The sequence below is a fragment of the Hypanus sabinus genome, chromosome 17 (genome assembly GCF_030144855.1).
Source record: "Hypanus sabinus isolate sHypSab1 chromosome 17, sHypSab1.hap1, whole genome shotgun sequence".
Taxonomy (NCBI): domain Eukaryota; kingdom Metazoa; phylum Chordata; class Chondrichthyes; order Myliobatiformes; family Dasyatidae; genus Hypanus; species Hypanus sabinus.
Window position 1 is genome coordinate 84,381,371 of NC_082722.1, and position 20,552 is coordinate 84,401,922.

The 20,552-nt window shown below is 43.0% G+C and overlaps 1 protein-coding gene across 5 annotated transcripts in view; it reads right to left on the reverse strand.

The window, feature by feature from the left end:
• Positions 1 to 20,552, reverse strand: part of cbfa2t3 (CBFA2/RUNX1 partner transcriptional co-repressor 3) — a 163,262-nt gene that overhangs the window by 12,001 nt on the left and 130,709 nt on the right. For 3 of the 5 annotated variants that reach the window (XM_059993379.1, XM_059993378.1, XM_059993377.1), the window contains one exon: positions 16,394 to 16,549. The exons of the other annotated variants lie outside the window; for them this stretch is intronic. In XM_059993379.1, coding sequence (XP_059849362.1) covers positions 16,394 to 16,549 — 156 coding nt within the window. The remainder of the gene's footprint in view (positions 1 to 16,393; positions 16,550 to 20,552) is intronic. 5 annotated transcript variants of the gene reach the window in all.

Sequence of the window (20,552 nt, forward strand, 5' to 3'; positions counted from 1 at the left end):
TACATGTTACACAGTAGCATAATTCATTTTGCAACCAACCAGCTGCATTTAAAGGGAGCTTGAAATATACAAACACCCTGGACCCTGGCTCTGGGTACAGTCAGGAAGTCCTAGTTGGGCCACGTCTGGAGTATTGCATTCAACTCTGCTAACTTTAAACTTTAAACTAGAATTGTTGTGGGGTGGGAATCAACTTGAAGAGATGAGGGAAGAGGAGGTCAGTTCGCAAATAGAGAAAGCTAGCAGACAATGTGTGAGGGAGAATAGGCAGGTGATAGAGAAGGGGGAGCGCTCAGACTGAAGATGTAGGGGAGAAGGAAGAAAAAGATAATAAAGTTGTTTGCATCGTTAGGGATAAACCGAGAGGAAGAGGTGGAGAGTTTCTTAAATGCATCTATTTTAATGATAGGAACATTGTAAGAAAGGTGGATGAGCTTAAAGCATGGATTAATACCTGGAAATATGATGTTGTAGCTATTAGTGAAACATGGTTGCAGGAGAGATGTGATTGGCAACTGAATATTCCTGGATTTCATTGTTTCAGGTGTGATAGAATCGGAGGGGCAAGAGGAGGAGGTGTTGCATTGCTTGTCCGAGAAAATATTACAGCGATGCTTTGGCAGGATAGATCAGAGGGCTCATCTAGGGAGGCTATTTGGGTGGAATTGAGGAATGGGAAAGGAGTAGTAACACTTCAAGGGGTGTATTGTAGACCACCTAATGGGGAGCTAGAATTGGAGGAGCAAATTTGTAAGGAGATAGCAGATATTTGTAGTAAGCACAAGCTTGTGATTGTGGGAGATTTTCCACCATTCTGTAAAAGGGCTGGATGGTTTGGAGTTTGTAAAATGTGTGCAAGATAGTTTTTTGCAGCAATACATAGAGGTACCGACTAGAGAAGGGGCAGTGTTGGATCTCCTGTTAGGGAATGAGATAGGGCAGGTGACGGACGTATGTGTTGGGGAGCACTTCGGGTCCAGTGATCACAATACCATTAGCTTCAATATAATTATGGAGAAGGATAGGACTGGACCCAGGGTTGAGATTTTTGATTGGAGAAAGGCTAACTTTGAGGAGATGCGAAAGGACTTAGAAGAAGTGGATTGGGACAATTTGTTTTATGGGAAGGATGTAATAGAGAAATGGAGGTCATTTAAAGGTGAAATTTTCAGGGTACAGAATCTTTATATTCCTGTTAGGTTGAAAGGAAAGGTTAGAAGTTTGAGAGCGCCATGGTTTTCAAGGGATATTGGAAACTTGGTTCGGAAAAAGAGGTCTACAATAAATATAGGCAGCATGGAGTAAATGAGGTGCTCGAGGAATATAAAGAATGTAAAAAGAATCTTAAGAAAGAAATTAGAAAAGCTAAAAGATACGAGGTTGCTTTGGCAAGTAAGGTGAAAATAAATACGAAGTGTTTCTCCAGTTATATTAATAGCAAAAGGATAGCGAGGGATAAAATTGGTCCCTTAGAGAATCAGAGTGGACAGCTATGTGTGGAGCCGAAAGAGACGGGGGAGATTTTGAACAATTTCTTTTCTTCGGTATTCACTAAGGAGAAGGATACTGAATTGTGTAAGGTAAGGAAAACATGTAGGGAAGTTATGGAAACTATGACAATTAAAGAGGAGGAAGTACTGGCAGTTTTAAGGAATATAAAAGTGGATAAATCTCCAGGTCCTGACAGGATATTCCCTAGGACCTTGAGGGATGTTAGTGTAGAAATAGCAGGGGCTCTGACAGAAATATTTCAAATGTCATTAGAAACGGGGATGGTGTCGGAGGATTGACGTATTGCTCATGTGGTTTCATTGTTTAAAAAGGGTTCTAAGAGTAAACCTAGCAATTATAGGCCTGTCAGTTTGACGTAAGTGGTGGGTAAATTAATGGAAAGTATTCTTAGAGATGGTATATATAATTATCTGGATAGACAGGGTCTGATTAGGAATAGTCAGCATGGATTTGTGCATGGAAGGTCATGTTTGACAAATCTTATTGAATTTTTTGAAGAGGTTATTAGGAAAGTTGACGAGGGTAAAGCAGTGGATGTTGTCTATATGGACTTCAGTAAGGCCTTTGACAAGGTTCCGCACGGAAGGTTAGTTAGGAAGGTTCAATCTTTAGGTATTAATATTGAAGTAGTAAAATGGATTCAACAGTGGCTGGATGGGAGATGCCAGAGAGTAGTGGTGGATAACTGTCGGGTTGGAGGCCGGTGACTAGTGGTGTGCCTCAGGGATCTGTACTGGGTCCAATATTATTTGTTATATACATTAATGATCTGGATGATGGGGTGGTAAATTGGATTAGTAAGTATGCAGATAATGGTAAGGTAGGTGGCGTTGTGGATAATGAAGTAGGTTTTCAAAGCTTACAGAGAGATTTAGGCCAGTTAGAAGAGCGGGCTGAATGATAGCAGATGGAGTTTAATGCTGATAAGTGTGAGGTGCTACATTTTGGTAGGAATAATCCAAATAGGACATACATCATAAATGGTAGGGCATTGAAGAATGCAGTAGAACAAAGTGATCTAGGAATAATGGTGCATAGTTCCCTGAAGGTGGAATCTCATGTGGATAGGGTGGTGAAGAAGGCTTTTGGTATGCTGGCCTTTATAAATCAGAGCATTGAGTATAGGAGTTGGGATGTAATGCTAAAATTGTACAAGGCATTGGTAAGGCCGAATTTGGAGTATTGTGTACAGTTCTGGTCACCGAATTATAGGAAAGATGTCATCAAAATAGAGAGAGTACAGAGAAGATTTACTAGAATGTTACCTGGGTTTCAGCACCTAAGTTACAGGGAAAGGCTGAACAAGTTAGGTCTTTATTCTTTGGAGCATAGAAGGTTGAGGGGGGACTTGATAGAGGTATTTAAAATAATGAGGGGGATAGATCGAGTTGACATGGATAGGGTTTTTCCATTGAGAGTAGGGGAGATTCAAACAAGAGGACATGATTTGAGAGTTAGGGGGCAAAAGTTTAAGGGTAACATGAGGGGGAATTTCTTTACTCAGAGAGTGGTAGCTGTGTGGAATGAACTTCCAGTAGAAGTGGTAGAGGCAGGTTCTGTATTGTCATTTAAAGTAAAATTGGATAGGTATATGGACAGGAAAGGAATGGAGGGTTATGGGCTGAGTGAGGGTCAGTGGGACTAGGTGAGAGTAAGCGATTGGCACGGACTAGAAGGGCTGAGATGGCCTATTTCCGTGTTGTAATTGTTATATGGTTATATTACTCCATTGTGGAAATGACATTGAGGCTCCTGAAGATGTTTAACAGGATGGTGGCTGGATTAGAGGGCATGTGCGACAAGGAGAGGTTATAAGTGTGTGCTATAAGCAGTGTCTCCACTTCCTGTGGAGATTGACGTGAGCAGCCCCCCCCCTCCACAAATTTAACAGGAGCACCATCAAGAATGTCCTGACCAGCTGTATCACCATCTGAGACGGGAATTGCAAAGCGTCTGACTAAAAGTCCCTACAAAGGGATGCAATAACCACCGAGAGGATCATCGTGGTCTCTCTCCCACCCATTTGAGATTTTTTTTTCATTATTTGAAGTAGTGAGTGAGAATGATATTTTGCAGAGCAGGAGCCATTTGAAAACTACAAGTCTGGTCAGGAGTGACTACTAGTTGAGCCAATAAAGAGAAGGGAGGTGTAAGTAGAGTGAGCATTGTGTACATAGCTAGTACGCTGAAAATAGGCCCAGAGTTAATGATATGTTTCTTGTGTGAGATGTGGGAACTTTGGGAGACCTCCAGTTTCCCTGCTAACTACATCTGCATGAAGTGCACTGAGCTGCAGCTCCTGAGAGAATGTGTTAAGGAACTGGAGCTGCAGCTTGATAACCTTTGGCTCATACAGAAAAATTAAGAGGTAATAAGATAGGTGCTACAGGGAGGTGGTCACTCCCTAAGTTGCAGGAAGCAACCTGGGTGACTGTCGGGAGAGGGAAAGGAAATGGGCAGCCAGTACAGAATACCCCCGTGGCTGTTCCCTCAATAATAATACCACTTTGTGTACTGTTGGGCAGTGGGGGGGGGGGGGTGGGGAACATATCAGGGGGAAGTCCCAGTGACTGGGTATCTGGCATGGAGTCTGGCTCTGTGGGTCAGAAAGGAAGGGGGAAGATGAGGATTGAAGGTGTGTGGAGGATTTTGGCTAACTGGTGTCGGATAAATACTTTAGTGAGAGCATAGAGTTGTGTGTCTGTATTGCTTAATGCCTGGATCAGCAGAACATCATGGAACTGCACTCTGCCCCACTGCTCTAGATATTAAATTAGGTGGTGTTCCCTGTTAGCTTCTGCTTCAGACATAAGATTACGTGGTGTTGATCTCTTGCTTGCAGCTGTATACCACGAAGCTACGTGAATTAGGTGTTTTTCCCTGCAGTTTGCTTAGGACAATACGAAGTATGGAAATGTTGAACAAACCATACCCGTTAGAATTAATCATAAAGGGGGTGTGTGTCCTGATTGCAGACTGAGTTGTCTTCCAGAGGGATGGCTTTCCATTTCATGTAAATAAAGAATCTCCTAACAAATACCTGGGTCTGAATCTTGTGGGGTAAAGAAAATTCCCTAACAAGGAGATAAAGGATTCCATAATTAGAGAAGCAGACAGCAAATTCTGTGGATATGAAAGAGAGACCTGGATGGTATGTTGCCTCCCAGATGCCAGGGATGTCTCGGATTGGGTCCATTGCATTCTAAAGGGGAGGGTAAACAGCCAGAAGTCATGGTACATATTGCTACCAGCAACAAAGGTAGGAAAAGGAAGGTGGTCCTGAAGAGAGAATAAAGGGAATTAGGTAGGAAGTTGAAAAGCAGGACCTCCGGGGTAGTAATCGCTGGATTGCTGCCTAAGCTACGTGTCAGTGAGGGTAAGAATAGGATGAGTTGCCAGATGAAAGTGTGGCTGAAGAATTGGTGCAGGGGGCAGGACTTAAGATTGCTAGATCATTGGGATCTTTTCTGGAGAAGGTATGAATTGTACAAAAAGGATGGGTTACACCTGAACCCGAGGGGGACCAATATCCTTGTGAGCAGGTTTGCTAGAGCTGTTGGGAAGGTTTAAACTACAAACGTAATTTGGCAGGATGATAGGAACCAGAATGATAGGGTTGAGGACTAGGTAATTGGGTTACAAATAGATGCAGTGTGTTGTGAGACTGTAAGGAAGGATAGGCAGATGATAGAGCAGAATTGTAGTCAGTGAGTGAGTTGCAGTGTAACATGCGGGAAAAATCAAAAAGGGTGACAAATACAGGACTGAGTTTATATTTGAATGGATGTCGTATATAGAACAAGGTAGATAATTGTAGCACAATTAAAATTTGGAAAGCACGATGTGGGGATCACTGGGTCATGGCTAAAAGAAGATCATATTTGGGAGTTTAACTTCCAAGGATACACCTTGTATTGAACGGACAGGCAGGTAGCCAGAGGGAGTGAGGTGACTCTGAGGCTGTGCCCTCTGGTCCTAGACTGCCCCACTATTGGAAACATCATTTCCACATCGGCTCGATCTAAACCTTCCAAAATTCAATAGGTTTCAATAAGATCCCCCCTCCTTCTTCTAAGTTCCAGTGAGTACAGGCCCAGAGCCATCAAACGTTCTACATATGTTAACCCTATCATTCCCAGAATCACTCTCATGAACCTCCTTTGAACTCTCTCCAATGTCAGTACATCCCTTCTTAGATAAGGCATCAAAAACTCCTCACAGTATTCTCAAGTAAGGTCTCAATAGTGCCTTCTAAAGCTTCAGCAATACATCCTTGCTTTTATATTCTAGTCCTCTTGAAATGAACGCTAATGTATTTTCCTTCCTTACCACAGTCTCAACTTGCAAATTAACCTCCAGGGAATTCTGCATGAGGGCTTCCAAGTCCCTTTGCACCTCAGGTTCTTGAATTTTCTCCCTGCTTAGAAAATAGTCTGCACTTTTATCCCTTCTACCAAAATGCATAACCATACACTTCAAGACACTGTATTCCAAATGCCACTTCTTTGCCCATTCGCCTAATCTGTCTAAGTTGCTGTTTACTCTGCATTTACTCTGTCTATACTCCTCATAATTTTGTAATCTGCTATCTGCTTAGAACCATAGAACACTACAGCACAGAAAACAAGCCATTTGGCCCTTCTGGTCTGTGCCAAAACTTTATTCTGCTAGTCCCATTGACTTACACCCAGTCCATAACCCTCCAGACCTCTCCCACCCATGTATCTATCCAATTTATTCTTAAAACTTAAGAGTGAGCCCACACTTACCACGTCAGTTGGCAGCTCGTTCCACACTCCCACCACACAGTGAAGAAGTTCCCCCTAATGTTTCCCCTAAACCTTTCCCCTTTCACCCTAAAGCCATGTCCTCTTGTATTTATCTCTCCTAATCTAAGTGGAAACAGCCTACTCGCATTTACTCCGTCTATACCCCTCATAATTTTGTAAACCTTTATCAAATCCCCCCTCATTCTTCTATGCTCCAAGGAATAAAGTCCTGACCTGTTCAATCTTTCCCTGTAACTCAACTCCTGAAGACCTGGCAACATCCTAGTAAATCTTCTCTGCACTCTTTCAGTCTTACTGATATCCTTCCTATAGTTAGGTGACCAGAACTGCGCACAATACTCCAAAGTTGGCCTCACCAATGCTTTATACAATCTCACCATAACATCCCAACTCCTATACTCAATACTTTGATTTATGAATGCCAGGATGCCAAAAGCGTTCTTTACAACTATGTCTACCTGTGACACCATTTTCAGGGAATTATGTATCTGAACTCCCAGACCCCTTTGTTCCTCCACACTCCTCAGTGCCCTACCATTTACTATGTATATCCTACCTTGATTTGTCCTTCCAAAATGCAACATCTCACACTTGTCTGCATTAAGTTCCATCTGCCATTTTCTGGCCCATTTTTCCAGTTAGTTCAGATCCTTCTGAAAACTTTGAAAGCCTTCCTTGCTGTCCACAATGCCTCCAATCTTAGAGTCATCAGCAAACTTGCTGATCCAATTTACCACATTATCATTTAGATCATTGATATAGACAACAAATAACAATGGTCCCAGCACATATCCCTGAGGCACTCCACTAGTCACAGGCCTCCAGTCTGAGAAGCAATCATCCACTAATACTCTGTCTTCTCCCACACAGCCGATTTCAAAACCAGTTTACAACCTCTCCATGGATACCTAGTGTCTGAACCTTCTGAACTAACCTCCCATGTGGACCTTGTCAAATGCCTTACTAAAGTCCATGTAGACAACATCCACAGCCTTTCCTTCATCTACTTTCTTGCTCTACAAGATTCGTTAAACACGATCTACCACGCACAAAGCCATACTGACTATCCTCAATCAACCTCTGGCTGTCCAAATACTTGTATATCCGATCTCTCAGAACACCTTACAATAATTTACCTACTGCTGATGTCAGGCTCACTGGCCTGTAATTACCTGGTTTACTTTTGGAGCCTTTTTTAAACAACGGAACAACAGGAGCTACCCTCCAAACCTCCAGCACCGCACCCGAGGCTAAATTTTAAATATTTCTGCCAGGGCCCCTGTAATTTCTACACTAGTCTCTCTCAAGGTCTGAGGAAATAACATGTCAGGCCCAGGAGATTTATCTACCTTTGTTTGCTGTAAGGCAGCAAGCACCTCATCTTCTTTAATCTCTATATGTTCCATGACACTACTGTTTGTTTCCCTTCCTTCCATATACGCCATGCCAGTTTCCTGAGTAAATACTGATGCAGAAAAACTGTTTAAGATCTCCCCCATCTCGTGAGACTCCATACATAGACGACCACTGTGATCTTCTAGGGGACCAATTTTGTCCCTTACTCTTAATATACTTGTAGAAACCCTTCGGGTTTACCTTCACATTATCTGCCAAAGCAACCTCATGTCTTTTTGCCTTCCTGATTTCCTTCTTTAGTATTTTCTTACATTTTCTAAACTCTTCAAGTACCTCATTTGTTCCTTGTTGCCTACACCTGCTATACACTTCTCTCTTTTTCTTAACCAGATCGCCAATATCTCTTGTAAACTGAGGTTCCCTATGCCTGTTAACTTTGCCTTTAATCCTGGCAGAAACATGCAAACTCTGCACTCTCAAAAGGCCTTCCACTTACTGAATGCATCCTTGCCAGAAAACAACTTATCTCAATCCACTCTTCCTAGATCCTTCCTCATTTCCACAAAATTGGCCCTTCTCCAATTTAGAACCTCAACTCGAGGACCAGACCTATCCTTATCCATAATTAACTTGACATTATGGTCACTGGACCTAAAATGTTCGCCTACACATACTTCTGTCACCAGACCTGTCTGGTTCCCTAATAGGAGATCAGGTATTGCATCCTCTCTCGTAGGTACCTCTATATATTGATTTAGAAAACTTTCCTGAACACATTTGACGAACTCCAAGCCTTCTAGCTCTTTCACAGTGTGGGAGTCCCAGTCAGTATATGGAGAGTTAAAATCCCCTACTGTTACAACTTTCTGTTTCTTACATCTGTCTGCTATCTCTACAGATTTGCTTCTCCAATTCACTCTATTTGGCGGTCTATAATACAATTCCATTAATGTGATCACACCTTTCCCATTCCCCAGCTCCACCCATATGGCCTCTGTAGACAAGCACTCCAGGCTGTCCTGCCTAAGCACAGCTGTGATATTTCCCTTAACTAGTAATGCCACTCCTCCCCCTTTCATCCCTCCCCCTCTATCATGTCTGAAACAACAGAACTCCGGAACATTGAGCTGCCAGTCCTGCCCTCCTGCAACCAAGTCTCACTAACAGCAATAATGTCGTAATCCTACGTGCCAATCCACGCCCTAAACTCATCTGCCTTACCTTACCTGCACTGCTTGCATTGAAATAGATGCACCTGAGAACATTTCTGTCACATACAAACCTTTGATTTCTGTCCACACAAGCAGTCCTCGCATGACCTTTATCTTCCTCCACCTCACTATCTGCTCTAACACTGGTTCCCCTCCCCCTGCAAATCTAGTTTAAACTCCCTGGAGCAGCACTAGCAAATCTACCCACAAGGATGTTAGTCCCCCTCCAGTTCAGGTGCAGACCATCCCATCAGAACAGGTCCCACCTTCCCTGGAACAGAGCTCAATTGTCCAGAAACCTAAAGCTCCTGCACCATCTCTTTAGCCATGTATTTAGCTGCATTATCTTCCTATTTCTAGCCTCACTTGCACATGGCATGGTTAGCAATCCTGAGATTGCAACCCTGGAGATCCTGTCCTTCAACTTTGCACCTAACTCCCTAAACTCTCTTTGCAGGACCTCCTCCTCCTTCCTATCCATGTCATTGGTCCCTACATGGACCGCGACATCTGGCTGCTCACCCTCCTTCCTGAGAATACTGAGAACTCTATCCGAGATATCGCGGACGCTGGCACCAGGGAGGCAACAGACCATCCGGGATTCTTGATCTCTCCCACAGAACCTCATCTATCCCCCTAACTATCGAAACCCCTGTCACTACTACTCTCTTCTTTTCCCTCCTTCCTTTCTGAGCTGAGGGTCCAGTCTCGGTGCCAGAGACGTAACCACTGCAACTTGTCCCTGGTAGGTCGTCCCCACCAACAGTATCCAAAATGGTATACTTATTGTTGATAGGAACGGTTGCAGGGATGCTCTGCTCTTTGTGCCTATTCCCCTTCTCTCTCCTGACAGTCACCCAGCTACCTGCCTCCTGACTTTTAGGGATGACTGTCTCCCTGAAACTCCTGTCTATTTCTGCTTCTGCCTCACGAATGATTGGAAATCCATCCAGCTCCAGCTCCAGTTCCCTAACTCGGTTTGTCAGGAGCTGCAGCTGGACGCACCTTTTACAGGTGTAGTCATCAGGGACAACAGTGCTCACCCTGACTTCCCACATACTGCAAACGGAACACCCAACTGCCCTAACTGCTGCCTCCATTGCCTACTCCTAAGTTTATTAAATTAATTAAAGGAACTTACCCGGCCTTACCTCATTGGGAGCAAGCTCATCCTCAGCCTCTGCTTGCCGAAGCCTCTCGAGCCAAAGCCTCGAAGCTCCACTCCTACCCTCAGCCACTCACACACTGGCCGCTCCTCTTCAGTTACCCCTCCTTTTATTTGTCCCAGCCAATTATCTCAAATAGTCACTCCCTCTAATCAACTTATCAACATTCTGTTTAACCCTTCAGTTGCCCTCCACACTCATTTTAAAGCACACTCACCTCAGCTCCTCATCTGCTTCCCAGCACTCAGTGCTCTCCCGAGCCCCTCACACCTCCTCCTGCTGCAATGGCCCTGCAATCACACTGCTTCCTCAACTGCCCCTTCTCCTATCATTGTATCATCTGCAAATTTGGCCACAAAGCCATCAATTCCATCATCCAAATCACTGAGGTATAATGTGAAAAGAAGCGGTCCTAAAACTGACCCCTGTAGAAAAGGCAGCCAACCAGAAAAGGCCCCCTTTATTCCCACTCTTCGCCTTCTGCCAATCAGCCAATCCTCTGCATGCTATTATCTTTTCTGCAATACCATGAGCTCTTATCTTGTTAAGCAGCCTTATGTGTGGCACCTTGTCAAAGTCCTTCTGAAAATCCAAGTACACAGCATCCACCCATTCTCCTTTGCCTATCCTGCCTGTTATTTCTGCAAAAGGATTCCAACAGGTTTGTCAGACAAGATTTTCCCTCAGTGGAACTGTGCTGACTATGACCTATTTTATCATGTGACTCCAAGTACCCCCAAATCACATCCTTCCTAAAACATAAACTAATCGAAACGTGGAGTGGGAATAACATTCTAACTTCGTTTTTACTTTAAGTGAGGCGTAACATATGGCATAGTGGCGTGATGACATATGCTATTCATGTACTTTACATATAATCTGTAGTAAATTATTTAAACAAACAAGAATGTTTAAATATATTTATAATATTACTCAAATATTAAATACACAATACTCCTTCCTCCTTAGCTATAAACTCTAACTCAATGCAGAATGCATCTGAACTTATATACACCTATGTGTTATACACACCTGAATACACACACACACACAATATACTATACACAATATTAATAGGGCCTCTGCCAGAAGCATCGACTGTTTATTCATTTCCATAGATGCTGCCTGACCTGCTGAGTTCCTCCATTGGATTTCCAGCATCTGCAGAATTTCTTGTGTAAAGACTTAGTCATTGTGGAGGATTTACTCTGGTGGGATAACGTCTTTCCTGACAAAGGTGGTCAATCTGCTTGGCAGGTGAGACTTGTGGCTGTGAAACAATCTCAGGTTGTGAGCTTCCTCTGTGGTGGTTGTAGGAGTTGACTCTGACAAGTGGTTCTGACAGCTCTAAACACCTGTCTTCTCTAGCAATCGACTCTGCTCTCCTTAACTGATTGACGTGTTGTCTCCAGAAGATTTCTGATGCAATCTCCAGTGCATAAGAGCAGTTGTGTCCTTAATCTTTTCAAATACCTACTTTTGATTACTTCTATAGTCCCTTGCCTGGACTGCTTGTCTTGGAGTGAAACATCGAACCTCCTTGTATCGTTTCAGCTGTCTGTCCTGCAAACTCCTTCAGAGATTGGGTTTTAGCAGATCCAAATGTGAACACAATGGACAATAAGTGGCCCAAAACTGCTTACAATACTCCAAGTGAGGAAAGTCTCAACATTACATCCTTGCTTTTATATTATTGTCCTCTTGAAATGAATGCTAACATTGCATTTGCCTTCCTCACCAGAGACTCAACCTGCAAATTAACCTTTAGGGAATCTTGCACAAGGGCTCCCAAGTCCCTTTGCACCTCAGTGTTTATATTTTCTTTTCATTTAGAAAATAGTCTACCCTTTCATTTCCTCTACCATGACCATATACTTCCCAACACTGTATTCCATCTGACACTTATTTGCCCATTCTCCTAATATGTCTAAGTCCTCCTATAGTACCTCTATTTCCTTTAAACTACCTGTGGCTCCACCCATACTCATATTATCCACAAACTTTGCAACAAAGTCATCAGTTCCATCATCCAAATCATTGACAGAGCCACACCAACCTCTCTGCCTATCCTTCCAATACAATGTATTTGCTGGATGTTAAGTTCCCAACTATAATCTTTTGGCCACGACTCATTGATGCCCACAACCTGCCAATCTCTAAATGTGCTACAAGATCATCTACCTTATTTTGTACACCTTGTGCATTCAAATGTAACACGTTCAGTCATATATTTATCACCGTTTCAATTTTGTCTCCCTATTACACTGCAACTCATCCCACTGACTGCAATTTTGCCCTTGTCTTTCCTGACAGTCTCACTACACACTGCATCTGCTTGTATACCAACTGCCCTATCACACTGGATCCCATCCCCATGCCAAATGAGTTTAAACCCTCCCAAAAGTTCTAGCAAATCTGTACACAAGGATATTGATCCCCCTTGGGTTCAGGTATAACTTGTCCCTTTTGTACAGATCACATCTTCCCCAGAACCAGTTCCTCAGCCACTTATTCGTCTGACAAATCACCCCACTCTTTCCTTAATGGTGTGTGAAACAGGCAGCAATCCAGAGATTACTACCAGGAGACCCCATTTTCAGCTTTCTAATTAACTGCCTAAATTCACTCTTCAGGACCCCTCCCTTTTTCTACCTATGGCTCTGGTGACAATATGTACCAAGATTTCTGGCTACATTTCTTCTCCCTAACCCGATCCAAGACATCCCAGATCCTGGCCCCCAACAGGCAACATACCATGTGGTGTCTCACATCCACAGAATTTTATGTCTGCTCTAACTATGGAATCCCCCATTACTACTGCAGTCCTCTCCTCCCCCCTTCATTTCTGAGCCACAGCATCAGTCTTCAACATGGAAGACACGTGGTATACCAGAAATTTGAGAGTATCAGTGGCAGAAGTGAGTGTTGTTGCTATTGCTAAGGAGAAGGTGCTTGGGAAGACGAAAAGCCTGAAAATAAATAGATATCTGGACTAGGGTTCTGAACGAGGTAGTTGAAGAGAATACAGAGAGGCATTAGTAATGATCTTTCAAGAGTGACTAGATTCTGGCATGGTTCTGGAGGACTGGAAAGTTGCAAATATCACTCCACTCTTCAGTAAGGGAGGGAGAAGAAGAAAGGGGTTTATAGGCCAGTTAGCCAAACCTCAGTGGTTGAGAAGATGTTGGAATTGATTGGTAAGGATGAGGTTTCAGGATACTCAGAGGCACATGATAAAATTAGCCAATGTCAGCATGGTTTCCAGATGGGAATTTCTTGCCTGACAAGTTTGCTGGAATTCTTTAAAGAAATAACAAGCAGAACATAAGAAATAAGTGTGGGAGTGGGCCATCTGGCCTGTCGAGCCTGCTCTGCCATTCAATAAGATCATGGCTGATCTGGTCATGGACTATACTCCACTTACCTGTCTTTTCCCCATAATCCTTAATTCCCCAACTATGCAAAAATCTGTCCGACCTTGTCTTAAATATATTTGCTGAGGTATCCTCCACTGCTTCATTGGGCAGAGAATTCCACAGATTCACTACTCTCTGGAAAAAGCAGTTCCTCTTCATCTCCGTCCCAAATCCACTTCCCCAAATCTGAAGGCTATGTCCCCTAGTTCTAGTCTCACCCATCAGTGGAAACAATTTTTCTGCCTCTATCTTATATAACCATATAACAATTACAGCACGGAAACAGGCCATCTCAGCCCTTCTAGTCCGTGCCAAACACTTACTCTCACCTAGCCCCACTGACCTGCACTCAGCCCATAACCCTCCATTCCTTCGCTGTCCATATACCTATCCAATTTTACTTTAAATGACAATACAGAACCTGCCTCTACCACTTCTACTGGAAGCTCGTTCTACATAGCTACCACTCTCTGAGTAAAGAAATTCCCCCTCGTGTTACCCCTAAACTTTTGCCCCCTAACTCTCAACTCATGTCCTCTTGATTGTACCTCCCCTACTCTCAATGGAAAAAGCCTAGCAACGTCAACTCTATCTATCCCCCTCATAATTTTAAATACCTCTATCAAGTCCCCCCTCAACCTTCTACGTTCCAAAGAATAAAGACCTAACTTGTTCAACCTTTCTCTGTAACTTAGGTGCTGAAACCCAGGTAACAGTCTGGTAAATCTTCTCTGTACTTTCTCTATTTTGTTGACGTCTTTCCTATGGTGACCAGAACTGTACACAATACTCCAAATTTGGCCTTACCAATGCCTTGTACAATTTTAGCATTACATCCCAACTCCTATACTCAATGCTCTGATTTATAAAGGCCAGCATACCAAAAGCCTTCTTCACCACGCTATCCACATGAGATTCCACCTTCAGGGAACTATGCACCATTATTTCTAGATCACTCTGTTCTACTGCATTCCTCAATGCCTTGCCATTTACCATGTACGCTGTATGTCCTATTTTGAATATTCCTACCAAAATGTAGCACCTCACACTTATCAGCATTAAAGTCCATCTGCCATCTTTCAGCCCACTCTTCTAACTGGCCTAAATTTCTCTGCAAGCTTTGAAAACCTACTTCATTATCCACAATGCCACCTATCTTAGTATCATCTGCGAACTACAAATCCAATTTACTACCCCATCATCTTATATATCCCTTTCATAATTTTATATGCTTCTATAAGATCTCCTCTCTTTCTTCTGAATTCCAGTGAGTATAGTCCCAGGTGACTCAATCTCTCCTCATAGTCTAACCCCCTCAACTCTGGAATCAAACTGGTGAACCTCCTCTGCACCACCACCAAAGCCAGTATATCCTTCCTCAAGTAAGGAGACCAGAACTGCACGCAATACACCAGGTCTGGCTTCACCAGTACCCTGTACAGTTGCAGCATAACCTCCCTGCTCTTAAATTCAATCCCTCTTGCAATGAAGACCAACATCCCATTTACCTTCTTGATTGCACCTGCAAACCAACGTTTTGTGATTGGTGCACCAGCACTCCCAAGTCCCTCTGCACAGCAGCATTCTGCAATTTGTTACTATTTAAGTAATAATCTGCTCTTTCATTTTTCATTCCAAAGTGGATGATCTCACATTTACCAACATTGTACTCCATCTGCCAGACCGCTACCTACTCACTTATGCTATCTCTCTGCAGACTCTCTGTATTTTCTGCATAATTTGCTTTTCCTCTCCATTTAGTGTCATCAGCAAATTTAGATACACTACACTCAGTCCCTTCTTCCAGATCGTTAATGTATATCGTGAACAGTTGCGAGCCCAGCACCAACCCCTGTGGCACACCACTCACCACTAATTTCCAACCAGAGTAACAACCATGTATTCTAGCTCACTGCTTTCTATTAGCTAACCAATCCTCTATCCATGCTAATACATCACTCCCAACTCTATGCATCCTTATCTTATGGATAAATCTTTTATGTGGCACCTTATCAAACGCCTTCTGGAATCCAATAACGTCCATCTGGACAAGGATTGTTCAGATGGGAAACAGCTTCTTCTCCCAAGCCATGAGACTACTGAACTCCCTGCCACCTCTCAGGTCTCATTACGTATGAAGTGCTTTATACTGTTTACTTTTTAACTTGTGTCACAAATGCATCTTATACAAAATGTTAATCTTGTGGAATATATTTTATTATTTGTTCATTGATTTGTGGTAATATTACTTATGTGTGTGAGTATGTGTACTGTGTTGCGCACCTTGTTCAGAGGAACATAGTTTCATTTGGTGATTTACATGTACAGTATATGCTTGAGATTGGACAAACTTGAATTGATTTTCCTGGAGCAGTGAAGGCTGACAGGTGATCCGTTAGAAGTATATAAGATTATGAGCGGCATAGATATTTTATCCAGGGTTGAAATGTCTAATATCAGGTGGAATGCAAGTGTGAGTGGCTAAGAGAACAGAGGAACTTGCATAGGCAGAGGGATTAGATAAGGCACTTATTTGCCAGTTTAGTTGGTTTGGCACAACACTGTAGGCCAAAGGGCCTGTTCTTTTAATGCACTGTACTCTAAATTCTTCACATTCCTGACCCAATGTCGACCCCAACCACAGCTCTGACCACTCACTCAGCGGCACAGACAACCCACGCTCTGCTGGCACTCTGGTCCTGTCTCACATTCCAGACTGCTGATGGGAGCTTTTCTGTTCTGTGTGAATGATTCTGTTAATCACTCAGTCACACTTTGGAACAAACCTAGAGCCACTCCTGCTCACTGTATCGCACTCTCACACTGTGGGCCATCACTATAACCAGTTGAACAGCAGGGGCTCCAAATCTGGAGTTCACTGATCAGGACACTGCAGGCATTTGGATTGGCCATGATGGGGTTCAAGGAGCAAAGCATCTCACCTCCGAAGGAGGAGCACTCGAGGCCATCTGCCTGACCCCAGAGTGAGCGTGGCTCCTGTTGGATGAACATGGAGTGGCCCTGCCAATGGTAGATAAGTCTGCAGGCTCGTCTGCCTTGTCCTCCCAGCTCCAGGAGGCTGTGTGGATGGGGGAGGCCTTGAGAGAAAGGAAACAGAGAGCAGATAAAGTGGCTAAAAGTTTTATAAAGTCCATGAATGGTCACAGCATGGAATGGAGCTAATCCAGTGCACGCCAGTTCTACACAAGAGCAATCTGGATCTTCCCCTTCCCTGTGTCCTCTCACTATAACTAAGGACATTTGTTTTCTTGAAGTGCTAACCCAGATTCACTATGAGTATTTCAATTGAATTTGACAGAATCACCGTCGTCATCTCCAAGACCAGTCACTCCACCTCCTTCCTGTCCTGCCATGTAATTCATCTAATCATGATAAAGTTTAGACAAATCAAATCAGTAAGGCTCACACTGAGAAGGGGCGCTAGCCTTCCCAGGACTGCAGACATCTTCAAAAGGTGATGCCTCAGAAAGGTGGCGTCTACCATGAAGGACCCCTTCACCCAGGACGTGCCCACTTCTCATTACCGCCATCAAGGAGGAAGTATAGGAGCCTGAAGATGCAAACTTGATGTTTTAGGAACAGCTTCTTCCCCTCCACCATCAGATTTCTGAATGGACAATGGACCCACGGACACGACATCATCTTATTTTGTTCTCTTTTTGCACCACTTATTTAATTTTTAGATATTTTGTTTTATAATTTACAGTCCATTTTATATATTACACTGCACTACTGCTGCAAAACAAAAAATTTCATGAGGTATGTCAGTGATGATAATTCTGATTCTGAATGTAGAGGGAATGGTTTCTTCGAGCATCTCACAGGTAAGGGTTCTCCAGGTGGGACTGGTCATGGTATGTTACAATTCCAAATTCAGCTTGAGTGTGAGTAATGTGGAAATGACATTAGAATCCTCAACCTAAATACATTCAATTATGATGCCTCGAGCAGACTGGCAAAATCCACTGAAGACTCAGACCAGGATGACCACTTCTTTTTATGATCTATATTAATGATTTGTTGCCAAGTTTGCAGATGATACGAAGATTGGTGGAGGGGCAGGTAGTGTTGAGGAAACGGGTAGGTTGCAGAAGGATTTAGACAGATCAGGAGAATGGGCAAGAAAGTGGCTAATAAAATACAACGTTGGAAAACGCATGGTCATGCACTTTGGTAGTAGAAATAAATGTGCAGAATATTTTCTAAATGGGGAGAAAATCTAAAAGTCTGAGATGAAAAGAGTCTTCGGAGCCCCTGAGTAAAAAACCCTAAAGGTTACAAGAGCAGGGATGTGATGCTGAGGCTTTATAAGGCATTAGTGAGGTCTCACCTTGAGTATTGTCAACAGTTTTGGGCTCCTCATCTAAGTAAATAATGCAATGGCATTGGAGAAGATTCAGAGGAAGTTCACAGGGATGATTGCAGGAATGAAAGGGTTATCATACGAGGAACATTTGATGGCTCTGGGACTGTTCTCACTGGAATTTAGAAATTTGAGGGGGGATCTCATCGAAACCTTTTGAATGTTGAAAGGCCTTGTCAGTGAGTGGGGACAGAATGTTTCCCATGGTAGAGGAGTCTCAGACAAGAGAGCACAGCCTCAGGATAGAGGGGCATCTATTTAAAATAGAGATGCAGAGACATTTTTTTAGCCAGAGGGTGGTGAATTTGTGGAATTTGTTACCAAATGCAGCTGCAGAGGCCATGTCATTGGGTGTATTTAAGGCAGAGCTTGATACATTCTTGATTGGACATGGCATCAAAGGTCACAGGGAGAAGGCTAGGGCATGGGGCAAAAAGGGTCAGCCATGATTGAATGGTGGAGCAGACTAGATGGGCCAAATGGCCTATTTCTGCTTCTATATCATATGGTCTTATGGTCTTTTCACTCAGGCCCTCAAGTCCCAGCAACATCGTTGTAAATTTTCTCTGTACTCCTTCAATCTTGTTGATATTTTCCTATTGGTAGGTGACCAGAACTGTATATAATACTACAAGCTAGGCCTCACAAATGTCTAATACAATTTCAACATAACATCCTACATCCAGTGTTGTTCTGGATTTCTAGCACCTTCAGAATCTCATGTGTTTGCAGTTTAATTATTAAGTTTGTAGAAGGTACAAAACTTGGTGGGGGTCATAGCAAAGGTTATGTGAGTATATGGTGAGGCATTGACCTGCTGGAAAGTTGGATGGAGCAGTGGCAGATGGAATTCAATCCAAACAAATAGAGGAGTTGAGACGTCATGTTACAATTGTACAAGACATTGGTCAGACCACACTTGGAATACTGAGTGTTCTGGCTGCCTTGCTACAGGATGGATGTCATTAAACAGGCAGGTTTACTGGAGCCATTGGGAGTTATTTAAACTAATATGGCAGGGAGATAGAAACCAAGATGATAGAGCTGAGGATGAGCCAACAGGTTTACAAGTAGATGATGTGTGTAACATGAAAGTAAAGATGGACAAGCCTATGATTGGATACAAATGCAGACAGAGCAAAGAGTTTAATTGTACAACAGGGGCAAAATTTAAAAGGGCAAAGTACACAGGACTGAAGGAGCTGTATTTAAATGCGTGTGGCATTTGAAATAGAGTGGACAAATTCATGGCACAATTCAAGATTGGTCGGTACGACATTGTGGACGTCACTGAGTCGTAGCTGAAAGAAGGCCAAAGTTGGGAGCTTAACATCAAAGGATATGCTATGTCTCAAAAGGACAAAGAGAAAGGCATAGGTGGTGGTGTGGCTCCGTTGGTAAGAGATATAATTACATCTTTAGAAAGAGGTGATACAGGGAGTTAAGAAACTGCAAGGGTATAAAAAGAGACCATTAAAAGATTGTAAAGGGAGCTGGAAAAGGATGTAATAAGGGTAATGACACAATTGTAATGGGGGGACTTCAATATGCAAAGGGATTGGAAAAATCAATTTGGTGTTGCATCGCAAGAGAGGGAATTTGTTGAATGCCTATGAGATGGGTTTTTAGAGCAGCTTGAGCCTGCTAAGGGAAAGGTTATCTTAGATTGGATGTTGTGTAATAACCCAGATCTCATTAGGGAGCTTAATGTCAAGGAACCTTTAGGAGGCAGTGAACATAATATGATTGAATTCATACTGCAACTTGAAAGGGAGAAGCTTAAGTCACATGTATCTGTATCACAATGGAATAACGGGAATTACAGAGGCATGAAAGAGGAGCTTGGCCAGGTGGATTGGAGAGGGATAATGGCAGGGATGACAGCAGAGCAGAGGTGGCTGAAGTTTCTGAGAATAGTTTACAAGGTGCATGATAGATATGTCCCACAGAAGAAACTGTTCTCAAATGACATGGGTAGGCAACGGTGGCTGACAAGGGAAGTTAAAGACCACATAAACGTCAAGAAAAGGGCATATAGGGTAGCAAAAGTGAGTGGAAATTTGGATGATTGGGAAGCTTTTAAAATTCAACAATAGGCAACTAAAAAAGTTTAAGAAGGTTCAAGATCAGAGTTGCAGAGGGACTTAGGAGTCTTTGTGCAAGACTCCGAGAAGGTTAATTGACAGGTTGAGTCTGTGATAAGAAAGGCAAATGTAATGTTGGCACTTACTTCAAGGAAAATAGAAAATAAAAGCAAGGAGATAATGCTGAGCCTTTATAAGATTCAAGTCAGGCCTCACTTGGAGTATAATCAACAATTTTGGGCCCCATATCACAAAAAGGTTGTGTTGTTATTGGAGAGAGTCCAGAGGAGGTTCACAAGGATGATTTCAGGAATGAAGGGGTTAACATATGAGGAGCGTTTGACAGCTTTGGACCTGTACTCACTGGAATTTGGAAGAATTCAGGTGGATCTCATTGAAACCTACCGAATGTTGAAATGACTAGATGGGGTGGATGTGGAGAGGATGTTTCCTATTGTGGGGATATCTTGAACTAGAGAGCACAGCCTCAAAACTGAGGGGCGACCTTTTAGAATAGAGGTAAGGATCAATTTTTTTTAGCCAGAGAGTAGTGAATCTGTAGAATGCTTTGCCATAGACTGTGATGGAGGCCAAATCTGTGCATAGATTTAAGACAGAGGTTGATCATTTCCT